This window comes from Globicephala melas, chromosome 8 (assembly GCF_963455315.2).
Source record: "Globicephala melas chromosome 8, mGloMel1.2, whole genome shotgun sequence".
NCBI lineage: Eukaryota > Metazoa > Chordata > Mammalia > Artiodactyla > Delphinidae > Globicephala > Globicephala melas.
In genome coordinates, this window is record NC_083321.1 from 75,015,851 (window position 1) to 75,030,437 (window position 14,587).

The window sequence follows — 14,587 nt, forward strand, 5'->3', positions numbered from 1 at the left end:
GTTACCTAATATGAAGATAGGCTCTTCATAATAATAAAAGATTAATTTCTCAAGACGATATTAGAAATCTAAAATGTATATGCACCTAATAACAAAGCTTTAAAATATAAGAAGGAAAATTTGATATTAAAGAAGAAATTGACAAATCCTCAATTATAATTGGAAATTTTAACACTCTTCTCTAGTAACTTATAAATTACAAGAATAGCAGGATGGAAAATCAATAAAGTAACATTCTTCTCCAGTAATTTATCAATTACAAGAACAAAAAGACAGAAAATCAGTAAAGTACGGAAGACTTGAATACAATTATTAACCAACTTGACATAACTTATATTTAAAGAACACTACAGCCACTAACTACAGAACACACTTAAAAAATCTACTCATGGAACATTCACAAAGATTAACTATATGGTAGGCCATAAAAGAAGTATCACTCCTTATTACAGGACTGAAAATTTAGAGAGTATATTCTTTTTTAAAAAAATTTTATTGGAATATATTTGATTTACAATTTTGTGTTAGTTTCAGGTGTACCGCAAAGTGAATCAGTTATACGTTTACATATATACACTCTTTATTTAGATTCTTTTCCCCATAGGCTATTACAGAGTATTGAGTAGAGTTCCCTGTGCTATACAGTAGGTTCTTATTAGTTATCTACTTTGTATATAGTAGTATGTTTATGTCAGCCCCAGGCTCCCAATTTATCCTTCCCCTGCTTATCCTGTGGTAACCATAAGTTTGTTTTCTACATCTGTGACAATACTTCTGTTTTGTAAATAAGTTCATTTGCACCCTTTTTTTTTTAGATTCCACATATGATATCATGTCACACTGAATGAAGTAAATCAGACACAGAAAGACAAATATCATATGATATCGTGTATATGTGGAATCTTTAACTGAAACAAAATTAAACTGTACATCTATAACAAAGGTATACTTGAAAAGTCACTAAAATATTTGGAAATTCAAGAAAACACAACTAAATAACCAAATTGTCAAAGAAGAAATCATGGGGGAAATTAGAAATATTTTGAACTGAATAATAATGAAAACACAATGTGTGATATAGTTAAGGTAATGCTTAAGTGTAAATTTATATGTTTAAAAAAGGGAAAATTTGAAAATCAATGGTCTAAACTTCCACCTTAAACAATTAGAAATGTCAATCACTTTAAAATCAAAGTTAATACAAGGAAAGAAAGATTAAATAGCAGATATCAATGAAATTGAATATGGACAGACAATGGGAAAAAATGAAATATCAATATATTGAAATATCAATATAATTGATAAACATAAAAAAGAAGAGATAAAATTCAAATTATCAATATCAAGTAGGAAAGAGGAAACTTCACTATATCTCTACTCTAAAGCATTAAATGACAGGAAGGGAATGTTTAACATTTAATTTTACAATTAAACTAAATAAACTCCTTAAAGGACATAATTTGCATAATTGGCAAAAGAAGAAATAGAAAAAACTGAATTATCCCATATCTATTAATGAAATTGAATTTGTAATTAAAAACCTCCCCACTGCAAAAACTTTAGAATAGGATAGCTTCACTGATGTATTTTGTCAGGCACATAAGGAAGAAATGATACCACATGGCCAAGTGAAGTTTACCTCAGGAATACAGAAATGGTTTAACTTTTAAGAATCAATTAATGTGAGCTTCTTTGGTGGTGCAGTGGTAAAGAATCCGCCTGCCAATGTAGGGGACATGGGTTCGAGCCCTGGTCTGGGAAGATCCCACATGCCGTGGAGCAACTAAGCCTGTGTGCCACAGCTAGCAGCCTGTGCTCTAGAGCCCGTGAGCCACAACTACTGAAGCCCGTGTGCCTAGAGCCCGTGCTCCGCAACAAGAGGAGCCACCGCAATGAGAAGCCCATGCATCACAATGACGAGTAGCCCCTGCTCGCCACAACTAGAGAAAGCCTACACGCAGCAATGAAGACCCAATGCAGCCATAAATAAATAAATAAATTTAAAAATCAATTAATGCAACTTGTCACATGAATAAAACAAAAGAGAATAATCTTACATTCATGTTTGTTAGTGCAGAAAAAGCATGTGACAAAATTCAACATACTTAATGAAATGCTTAACAATGTAGAATTAAAGAGAAGATTCCTCAGCCAGAAAAAGGGTATCTAAATATATATATATATATATATATATATATATATGTATGTATTCAACATCATACTAAGTGGTAAAAACTAAAATATCCCCCTTTCTTTTTTTCTCTTACTACTTATGTCCAACATTTAATGGGAATGGATCCTAGATAGTAAAATAAACCATAAAAAGAAATAAAATGTCTTAGAGACAGGAAAGGAAGAAGTAAAACAGTCTCTGCAGATGCTGTAGATATGTATGTGTACTTTGTTGAGAATCTACCAAAAAGTACTAAAGTTAATATTTAGGGGTAAACTATACAAAATATACACATGACTTGTACACTGAGAAATCACATAATATTGCTGAGAGAAATGAAAGAATATCTAAATAACTGAAGAGATATACCATGTTTATGGATTATAACACTCAGTAGTGTTCAGATGTCAGTCTTCCCAAACTGACATATGAATTCAACATAATTCAGTCAAAATCCCAGGAAACTTAAATTAGCAAGCTACTTTTAAAATTTACATTAAAATTCAAAGAATATAGAATAGCCATAATAATTTGATAAAAAAAAGAATGAACATAAAAGTCTTAACACACTTGATTTCAAGATTTTCTCTAAAAGCAGTAGTAATCAGGAAAGTGAGGAACTGGCATAAGACAGGTTTACAGATTAAGGGAACAGAAGAGAGTCCATAAATAGACCCACACATATAAGATTAGTTTGTCACAAAAATGCCAAGTAATTCAATGGGGAAAGAGTACTATTTTGAGCAAATAGTACTGCAACATGTGGATATTCATATTGAATAAAATTTAAAAGATTGACAATACCTAGTATTTTTCAAGGATGTAAAACAGCTGGAAATTTTATACATTTCTGGTGGAAGTATAAAATTATATAGTTATTATGGCAAATAGTCTGACAGTTTTTTATACAGTTAAACATTTACCTTATCATATAACATAGAAATTGTACTCCTAGTTACTTACCCAAGAGACATAAAAATGTATCCACCAAAAACTTGTACATGAATGTACAAAGCGTTTTTATTCATAATCACTTAAAACTGAAAACAACCCAAATGTCCAATAGTCAAGACTGGGTAAACAAATTGTGGCTTATCCATGTATTAAAATACTACTCAACCATTAAAAGAAATGACCTATTGATCCGCACAACAACATAGATTAATCTCACAAATCTTATGTTGAGAGAAAAAGCCAGACTAAAAAGGGTACAGACTGTATAATTCAATTTACGTTACAGACTAAAAAAGACAAAGTAATCTTAAATTATGGAAGTCAGATAATTGATCACCTGGGGCAAGGGTGAGGGTGATAGGGAAGGGGCATAAGGAAACTTCTGGGGGTGAAAGAAATATTCTACATCCTGTTAACCTAATTAAGGTGATGGTTGAATAAGCATGTACGTTTGTCAAGACTCTTCAAACTGTACATTTAAATAGATTTATTTTATTTTTGGTAAATTATATCTTATAAAAAGGTTTATTTTTAAATGCCACTATAAAAAATAGTGTACATTATTCTTTGTGGACGTGTGCAAGAGTTTCTCTGGGGATTGTAATTAGTAATTCCATTCCATCTCATTAGTGATCTTCCAGATCATAGAATATGTAATTGTTCTCACTTGTAAGATGATTCCAATAGTTTTCCAAAGTTGTTGTACAAATATAAAACCCTACCATGTGTATAAGACTTCTTATTGATTGACATCCATGTCTACAATTACCAGGTTTTTCAAAGTACTACATTTTGCAAATCTGTTAGGCATGAAATAAAATTTCATTGTAATCTAAATTTGCATTTCCCTGATTATTAATGAGATTCAATGTGCTGTCATATGTTTCTTGATAATTCATGTTTTTTTCTTTTGTCTTTTTCTCATTTTTATGAGTTGTTTTCTTATACATTTGTAAGAGTTCTTTATTTAATCTGTAGGCTTTGTCAGTTATTTGTGTGGCAAGTAACTCCTCCACAGTTGTGTTCTTTTAATAAAAAGAAATTGTTAATATTAACACAGTCAAATGTATAAATATTTTTATGGGTAGCAATGTTTTATATATTGCTTTAAAAGTTAATTCCTCCCTACAACAAAGACATAAAAGCATTTTATATATACCTATTTCTGCAAGAGTTATCATTGACATTAACATCTATCCAGCAGACCCAGGAAAACTGAAAATGGAGGATCATGTGGAAATTTCGTTCCTGGATCACATTTGGTACATTGTTCTTTCTGTATTCTATTGACCAGAACTCAATCCCATGCCCCTACCTAAGGGATGCTGGAAAAATGAGGCGTAATTATGTGTCCAGAGAAAAAGGAAAATGTGGTTGTTGAACACTTAGTTAATCTATTCTTCTGAAGAATATTTTGGTTCTTCCAACACATTGAATGCACTCGTTCCTTTTCCCAAGGGAGACAAACCAAATCTCATCTGGCCTCTGCATCCAGTCAAGTCCAAGATTTCCAGATCTCCATCAGGTCTAGATATGGATCATCTTGATTCTGTAACATATGTACTTAAAAGATAAGTTCATTATCCACAGAAAAAAAATATTCCACTCAGAAAAGAGATGAACAGGAGCCCCAAACTACTCACTGCTCTATCACAAATATGAAATTCTCCTGTAAGATCATTCATTGTAAAGCTTTTCTCTCTTGTGTGTGTGGGAGGAATGAGAGAGTTCTTAATTAGACACTGATATTACTCTTTGTAAGAAATTACCTTGTCTATCCTCCAGGGTATCTTGACTTCCCTCTCTGACAACTTTTTTGTTTTATTTCATGGCCACAGTTGAAATGTGTATTGAGGAGTATACCCTCCTTGGGGGCTGTACAGATTTTGTAACTCAAATTCCTGTTGATCTACATTTGGAAGCTTAAATTTTGTTTTAAGGCTCAAATGCTCAAAGATTTGTTGCTGCTTTAAACTGAGACACTTGGTTTCTTTGGCAATGAAGTCATCTCAAAATCTAATTGGCTTCTGACTTGTTTGCTTCCACTCAATTCCATGTACTAATAACTTCATTGAAAATTGTTCAATAAATAATATTTGAATTAAACAATTAACAAAAGCTATCTAAAAGCTAATTTTAAAACATTTATCAAAAATAAAATATACCTTCTTTTTCCAAAGGACATATAACTTTCACAATAATTCATTCTGTATTTAGCTACAAAGCTTAATTTAACAAGTTCCAAAAAGCAGAAACTACAAGTAACAATCTCTACATGTCAAAATATATGGCATGTGGTTACCTCTGATATCAGAGGTAAAAGCAGTCATACTTTTATTATTAACCATAAAAAATAACTATATCGCACCTCCAGCTAAAAAAATTAGAGTACAATAATAAATGTGCTAATCAAGAGACAAGAATAAGGAAATAAAAAATAGAAACTCTAAAACACACACCGAAAACTTAAAAAATTCAAAATGTTTTTTTAAAGACCAGTAAAAGAGGCAAACATTTGACAAAACTGATCATTGTCAGCAACATTTATTGGGTACTCACTACTTACAATGTATTTTGCTAAGCAGTTTATAAGAACTTAGCTCACTTAATGCTCAAAGTCATGTTATGAAACTTATTCATTCATTTACTTCATAAACATTTATTAAGTACCAACTATGTGCCCAGCACTCTATGAGACACTGTGGACATAGTGCTGAACAAGAGAAATGATGTCTCTGCCCTCAAGATATTTGCATTCTGAAAGAACAAATAAATACCCTCATTTTACAGTTGGGGAAACCAGATCATAGAACTTAGATAACTTTCTTAAGGTTACATAGCATTCTTTGTGTTTGAATTTTATTGTATTCCCTGGTATATCGTGACCCTAACCAACACAGAATGCTAAAAAGGGGAGGGGGAGATTGAGAAAGCACATACTCAAACCATTAAAATTGTAAATACAAATTTTAAAAAAAGATACAAATATTATCACCATATTATTGCAAACATTTTTTTTTCACCTACTTGCTCTGTGCCAGGTAGTACTTTAAATCATTAAATGTTTATAATTACCCTCTGAACTACGTATTATTATTTCTACCATATTTTACATTTTGGGTAACTGAAGAAATGAAATTAGATATTAAAAAACTTGTAGTTGCATGCAAATCAAACTACAATGAGGTATCACCTCACACTGGTCAGAATGGTCATTATCAAAAAAGCTAGAAATAATAAATGCTGGAAAGGGAATGGTGAAAAGGGAACCCTCCTACACTGTTGGTGGGAATGTAAATTGATACAACCATGATGGAAAACAGTATGGAGGTTCCTTAAAAAACTAAAACTAGAACTACCATATGACCCAGAAATCCCACTACTTGGCATATACCCTGAGAAAACCATAATTCTAAAAGAGGTATGCACCACAATGTTCATTGCAACACTATTTACAATAGCCAGGACATGGAGCCAACCTAAATGTCCATTGACAGATGAATGGATAAAGAAGATGTGGCACATATATACAATGGAATATTACTCAGCTGTAAAAAAGAAATGAAATTGAGTAATTTGTAGTGAGGTGGATGGACCTAGAGTCTGTCATACAGAGTAAAGTAAGTCAGAAAGAGAAAAGCAAATACTGTATGCTAACACACATATATGGAATCAAAAAAAAAAATGGTACTGATGAACCTAGTTGCAGGCCAGGAATAAAGAGGTAGACATAGAGAATGGGCTTGATGACATGGGGTGGGAGGGTGAAGCTGGGATGAAGTGAGAGTAGCATCAACATATAAACACTACCGAATGTAAAATAGTTAGCTACTGGGAAGCAGCAGCATAACACAGGGATATCAGCTCGGTGCTTTTCCATGACGTAGGGGTTGGGATAGGGAGGAAGGGAGGGAGGCTCAAGAGGGAAGGGATATGGGGACATGAGTATGCATATGGCTGATTCACTTTGTTGTGCAACAGAAACTAACACAGTATTGTGAAGCAATTATACTCCAGTAAAGATCTATTTAAAAAAAAAAAAAAACTTGTAGTTGCAGAGCTGTATTTATCCTGGGAAGTCTGGATGTAGAATATAGGCTTAACTACTACTAAAACATGTGACCACTTATGATGAAAGAATTTTTTTAAACCTTTAAACAATTGGCATTTATATAACTCACTGCTAAAACATTGTAATTATGGATGAAATACTTGACTTTCTAGGGAAACATGAATCACCAAAGTTGACACAAGCAAAAATTTATATACAAATAATTAAAGAAAACATGGAAGAAATTGAAAACACTTTCAAAAACCTAACTCTGCTGATGGTTGGCAGGTGCAGGTGAATTTTTGTGAGTCCTATCAGTGTTCTAAGGAACATATAATTTCTCTACTATTTAAGCTATCAGAATAGGAGATAGGAATGTTCTGGCATGTTTACCAAGCTATCACCCATCACTATGATACCAAATCTGTCAATGCTAACTTGTAAACAAAGCAACCACCAACTCACTAACAAATATGCACACATGCAAACCAAGAAACCTAATGAGTACAGACAATCTCACCTTTGAATATAGATGCAAAAATCTTAAATTTAAAAATATATCAAATCCATTCTTGTACACATTAAAAGAGTGATATATCAGGCCAATGTAAGTGTTATTTGAAAATGGAAGGTTCAGTTTTCCTGGATATTGAAGCAAAAATTGTCAACTCTAGTACAGCAATTTCAAGTCTATATTTTATTCCTAAGAAACAATTAAGAAAAGTGTTAAAAAATAAACAGGGTGTTTATCATAACATTGTTTATAATAGTGAATATTGCTATTGCTCCAGTCAGGAAAATTATTGGAAAATATCCTACATTTAGCGATTATAATCCATCGTAAAATGTTACAAAACATCCAAGTAGTATACACAAAGCACTTTGATGTTTAAAAGAAAAAAAATCCCAGCCGACTGCACAAATAAGGGAAGACTTTACTGAAGAGGAAGCATTTAGAATGGGTCTCAAAGAATTAGTAGCATTTTAACAGATATGACTGGGAACACACAAAGTTGTGTTTCTGGGTCAGGAGATATGGAAGGAAGTAGTGAGAAATCGAACTGAAAAAGCAGACTGGGTCCAGAGCATAAAGTACATTAAATGTAGATAGTAATAAATAAAACAGTGGAACAGAACTGTGAAGCCCAAAAAGATTTAAGCATGTGAGAACCAATTATATAACAAAGGCAACATTCCAAAAATTGTCGGAAAAGGAGTTTTAAGGGTGCTAAAATAATTAGTTGCACTTCCTATTTCACATCAAAAACATGAATATAGTCCAGATGGATTAAAGATCCAACTGCTAAAAAATAATTTTTACAAAATGCTACCAGAAACGCTGAAGGAAATATGGACATAAACTTGGGTTTACAGATAATTTTACAAGAAAACAAAAATTCAGAAGTTATGAAGGAAACTACAAATATGTTTGTTTCTCCCAAAAATATTTATAAACTTGTATCACAGATACCATAATAAACTATCAATACACTGAGAAAGAATTTTTCTGAGAAACAAAGTCATAATAGCCCTAATACACAAAGAACTCTAAGAAATTAAACAATGCAAACAGGCAAGTAGAAAAGTGAAAGAAATAATTGCAAAATAATATAAGCAAACAATTCACAGAAAAGCAGATTCAAACAGTCAATATAATTATGAAAAGATGTTCAACTTTCTTAGAGTCCAGAGAAATTTTAACAGAATGCCACTTTTAACCTTTCAATGCTGACAAAAATTAAACAGATTGATCACATAATGCGGTGGCAAAGATATGGGAAAACAGTCTCATATATTACTTATACGTGTGGAAACTGCTACTATATTATTGGAAAACAATCTGGCAGTACTTATTAAAATTAAAAATGTGCACGCCCTTTGATCTATCAATTCCACTTTTGTGAATGTTGTAGAAACTGAAAAGCAATGGTATATGATATATGTACAAGGTTGCTTATAGAAATATTATTTCTTAGTAGCAAAAAAAAAAAAGGAAAAAGGTTGGGACTATGCTGAATGTCTAAGTATAGGGGATGGTTGATTAAATTCTGATACATCTATACAAGGGAATAATATGCAGCTATTAGCCAGAATAAGTCAGGAGTTGCTCTTGGATTTGATATTTTATTAATAAAATAACTCATCATATGTGTTTATATATGCATCACTGCGACAAGGTGGGAAATTACTTGCTAACTGTATTTCTTTTTGCAGAAAGGAGATACTTGAAGGGGTGGGAGCCAAAAAAGTTCTTAATTCACTTTTCCTGACTCTTTTGTTCAACATTTGTAATAAGCATATATTATTTTGTAATTTATCCAAGTTACTTTTGCCATTTAAACAAATTTACAAAGTTACAAAAATAAAGTATAATATATATATGAATATATATATGTATGTAATATATATATATGTAAAATAGAGTCTCTGAATTGCTTTCCTGAAATACGAAAGAAAAGGAAACTATCCTCCGTGTAATCTAACTACTTACCAGACGATCCACATGGAAAGTGAAGTACATCAACCAGCACACCGTCCTTAATTGTGATGACACTTTATCGCACTCAGCCTATTAAGTGCTTAAATTACCAGATAACAGAATCTATGTTCTTAATAGTGGAAAGTGTATTAATGGTATTTTCCTTCCTTATTGTAGCCCAGTTCCAACAATCACATGGATGAAGGTTAATGGTTATATTCCTGGTAAAGCACGTCTGCGTAAATCTCAGGCAATACTGGAAATACCCAATGTGCAGCTGGACGATGCAGGCATATATGAATGCCGAGCTGAAAACTCACGTGGAAAAACTTCCTTTCGTGGACAATTACAAGTATACAGTAAGTGTTTTCAGCAAAAATGGATGCTCTAGTCCCAAGAGTCAAACTGAAAATACAAACTAATTTGAACTAAATATTGCTTGTTAGCTACATTAGAACATGAGTAATAATTTATAATCATGTTTCTTTTACATGGCAAAGCATCAGGTAAAATTACCCTATACACAGAACTGCTTTAAATTAAAAATGAATTGAAATTATAAGGTTCTTTGTACAACATAAAGAATTGATAACCTTAAAAATGAGATATGTTCCCAGCACCAAAGCCATCCTCTAAGTTACAAATCTTGTAACCTTTATTAACTTATTCTGCCCTTGGCCTGAATCAGAAGTCACAATTAATGCCCATGAACCAAATCCTACTTGTCTTTTTTCCTTGTAAATTTATTGGAACACAGCCTCACCCCTTTGTTTACATATTGCCTAGGTCAGCTTTTGCACTGATAAGGCAGAATTAAGTAATTGAGACTGAGATCAGCTGACTTGCAAAGCCTCAAATATTTGCTATCTCATCCTTTACAGGCAAAATTTGCTGCCCCTACTCTAAATTAATGCATCTGTATAATAAATGAACTTCACAGCCTACAAGTGTTTATATTGTCCAAAACTTTCAGAGATAACAAGTTATGTGTAAAATTGGGAAAATCTACTTCAAAAATATGTACAATATCATCTTTACTTCTATGAATCACAAATTGTACTTTTCATATTTACTACTTTTCATATTTGCTTTTATAATGTACATTATACATAAAGGGTAAGTGATAATACTCGTATTTCTCAGATGAGGGCACTAAAAAACAGAGGAAAACTATAATGCAGAGCACTGATACAAGCAAATACAGATGTTTCCAATATGAAATTAAACAAATTTCATATTCAACTGAATCAGCCAGCAGCTATAACTGTCACTGTATCTCAAGGTCAGTTCTTCTAAAAAACTGAATGTTCTTCACAGGGACTTTAAAAAGTATTTTGAAATATTAATATCTGAATTCAACCAGTTTTCCTTTTCTTATTTGTAACAACTCCTTTAGAAATAGAGCACCCCAACCAACTTGACTATGCCATGCACATTTTGTTCATTCACTCATTAATTCAACTAATGTTTATTTAGTGGCTATTACTGCACTACATGCTAGTAATAGAGATTTGAAGGAGCTCTTGGTCCACTAGATCAGATGAAAAGCAAGCCCCACATAAGGCAGAGCATGCTATCTGCTGTGATGAAAGCATGTGCAAAGGACTATGGGAGCACAGGGTCCACTGCATTCTACTGGGATGATTCAGGAAAGCATTCCAGAGAATTTGTACTTTAAGGGATATCCCACCCACCAGTGGTCTGGCAGCCAGCTGGGTCAGGACCCAGCCTCTACCATCAGCAGGCTGGCCCCAGTCCGAGGACCCCCCAGGGCCACATAACCAGCTACCAACCAGTGGTCAGTGCCAGCCTTGTGTCACCAGGCCATGAAGCCAGCCATGCTGGGACCCAGGCACTCACTCCAGCAGGTCAGCAGCCACTGTATTAGGTAGGGCCAGACAGCAAATGAGGCAGAAATAAATTAAATAGAGGCTAGAAAACAATTTTTAAAAATCAATGAAACTAAGAGCTGGTATTTTGAAAAGATAAACAAAGTTGATAAACCTTTAGCTAGACTCATCAAGAAAAAAGGGATCCCATATAAATTAAATCAGAAATGAAAGAGAAGTTACAGCCAACACCACAGTAATACAAAGGATCATAAGAGATTACTACAAACAGTTATATTCCAATAAAATGGACAATGTAGAAGAAACAGATAAATTTCTGGAAATGTCCAATCTCCTAAGAATGAATCAGGAAGAAATAGAAAATATGAACAGACAAATTTCCAGTAATGAAATTGAATCAACAATTTAAAAAATAAAAAAGAAAAGAAAGCTTCCAGAAAACAAAAGTCCAGTACCAGATGGCCTCACATGTGAAATCTATCAAAAATTTAAAGAAGAGTTAACATCTATCTTTCTCAAACTATTCCAAAAATTTGCAGAGAAAGAAATGCTTCTGAATTCATTCTTCAAGGCCAATATCACCCTGATACCAAAACCAGACAAAGATATCACACACATACACAAAATTTTAAGCTAATATCATTGATGAACATAGGTGTACATATCGTCAACAAAAAATTAGCAAATTGAATTCAACAATACATTAAAAGGATCATACACTCTGATCCACTGGGACTTACCCCAGGGATGCAAGGATGGTTCAACATCCACAAATCAATCAATATGATATACCACCTTAACAAATTAAACAATAAAACTCAAATGATCATCTCAATAGAAAAAGCTTTTGACAAAATTCAACATGCATTTATGATGAAAACTCAACAAAGTGGGTGTAGAGGGAACATACCTCAACATGATAAAGGCTGTATATGACAATCCCACAGCTAACACCATACTCAATGTGGAAAGCTAAAAGTATCTTCTATCAGATCGGGAACAGGACAATGATGCCTACTCTTGCCATTTTTATTCAAAATAGTGTTGGAAGTCCTAGCCACAGCAATCAGACAAGAAAAAGAAATCCAAATTGGAAAAGAAGTAAAACTTTGCAAAAGACAGGATACTTTATAGATAAAATCCTAAAGACACCACTCCAAAACTATTACAGCTCATCAATGAATTCAATAAAATTGCAAGATACAAAATTAATATATAGAAATATGTTGCATTTCTAAGTAAAAACTAACTGCAAACTCTCAGAAAGAAAAATTATGAAAACAATCCCATTTACCATCACATCAAAAAGAGTCAAACACCTAGGAATAAATCTAACTAAGGATTTAAAAGACCTATACGTGGAACATTATAAGACACTGATGAAAGAAATTGAACATAACACAAACAAATGGAAAAGTATAACATGCTCAAAGTTTGAAAGAATTAATATTGTTAAAATGACCATACTACCCAAGGCAATCTACAGATTCAATGCAACCCCTATCAAAATATCAAAGGCATTTTTTACAGAACTAGAACAAATAATTCTAAAATTTGTATGAAAACACAAAAGACCCCAAACAGCAAAAGCAATCTTGAGAAAGAAGAACCAAGCTGGCAGTATCACAATCCTTGATTTCAAACTATACTACAAAGCTCCAGTAATCAAAACACTACAGTACTGGCACAAAAACACACACCTAGATCAATGGAACAGAATAGAGAGCCCAGAAGTGAACCCACATGTATATGGTCAAGGCCGCTGAGCATGTGTGTCCGGAGCCTGTGCTCTGTAACAGGAGAGGCCACAACAGTGAGAGGCCCGTGTACCGCAAAAAAAAAAAAAAAAAAGAACTAAATCAAACTAAAAAGCCTTTGCACAGTAAAGGAAACTATCAAAAAGGTTGCCAACTGAGTAGGATATTTGCAAATGATACATCTGATAAGGAGTTATAAACCAAAATGTACAAAGAACTCATACAATTCGACATCAAAAAAACAAACAACCCAGTTAAAAAATGGGCAGAGGACCTGAATAGACACTTTTTCAAAGAAGATATGCATATAGCCAACAGGCACATGAAAAGATGTTCAACATCTCTAGTCATCGGGGAAATGCAAATCAAACCAACAATGAGCATCACCTCACACCTGTCAGAGTGGCTATTATCAAAAAACAACAAATAATTGTTGGTAAAGATGTGAAGAAAAGGGAACCCTCATGCACTGTTGGTGGGAATATAAATTGGTGTAGCCACTGTGGAAAACGGTATGGAGATTCCTCAAAAAATTAAAAAATAAAACTACCATATGATTCAACAATTCCACTCCTGGATATTTATTCAAAGAAATGTAAACAATAATTTGAAAATAAATATGCACCCCTATGTTTATTGCAGCATTATTTATAATAGCCAAGGTATGGAAGCAATCTAAATACTCATTTATAGATTAATGGATAAAAATGATGTGAGATTTTATATATATATATATGTATATATATATATATATAAAAGATGGACTAATACTCAGCTTAAAAAAAAAGAATGAAATTTTGCCAACTGCAACAACAAGGGTAGACCTAGAGGGTATTATGCTAAGGGAAATACATCATAGAAAGACAAGTAGCATATGATTTCACTTATATGTGGAATCCAAAAAACAAAATAAATGAACAGACATAAAACAGAAACAGAGTCATAGGTACAGAGAACAAACAGGTGGTTGCCAGAGGGAAGAGGGGTGGAGGAATGAAAGAAATAGATGAGGGAGATTAAGAGGTACAAACTTAAAAAAATATTTGACAATGGAGGAAAGACACTTTAACCATATCTTACAGATTTCATACAATTGCATTGTCATCTTTCTGATAAAGAAATTTTTCTCTGTTGTAATTTTGAAAGCTTATATATTTACATACATATTTATAATGCACTAGAATGCTAGTAAATATAGAACAATTTTATAGCAAATGAAATTTGAATTTACAAATTATTTTCCCAAAGCTATTCAGGTTCTATCAGAAAAGAAAAAGCAGAGCAGTTATTCAATAAACTGACATGTTTTAGTACTTCAATCCA

The 14,587-nt window shown here is 32.8% G+C and overlaps 1 protein-coding gene across 4 annotated transcripts in view; it reads left to right on the top strand.

The window, feature by feature from the left end:
• Positions 1-14,587, top strand: part of CNTN5 (contactin 5) — a 1,371,648-nt gene that overhangs the window by 1,069,164 nt on the left and 287,897 nt on the right. For all 4 annotated transcript variants that reach the window (XM_060303945.1, XM_030883710.2, XM_060303947.1 and 1 more), the window contains one exon: positions 9,835-10,016. In XM_060303945.1, the coding sequence (XP_060159928.1) occupies positions 9,835-10,016 (182 nt within the window). The remainder of the gene's footprint in view (positions 1-9,834; positions 10,017-14,587) is intronic.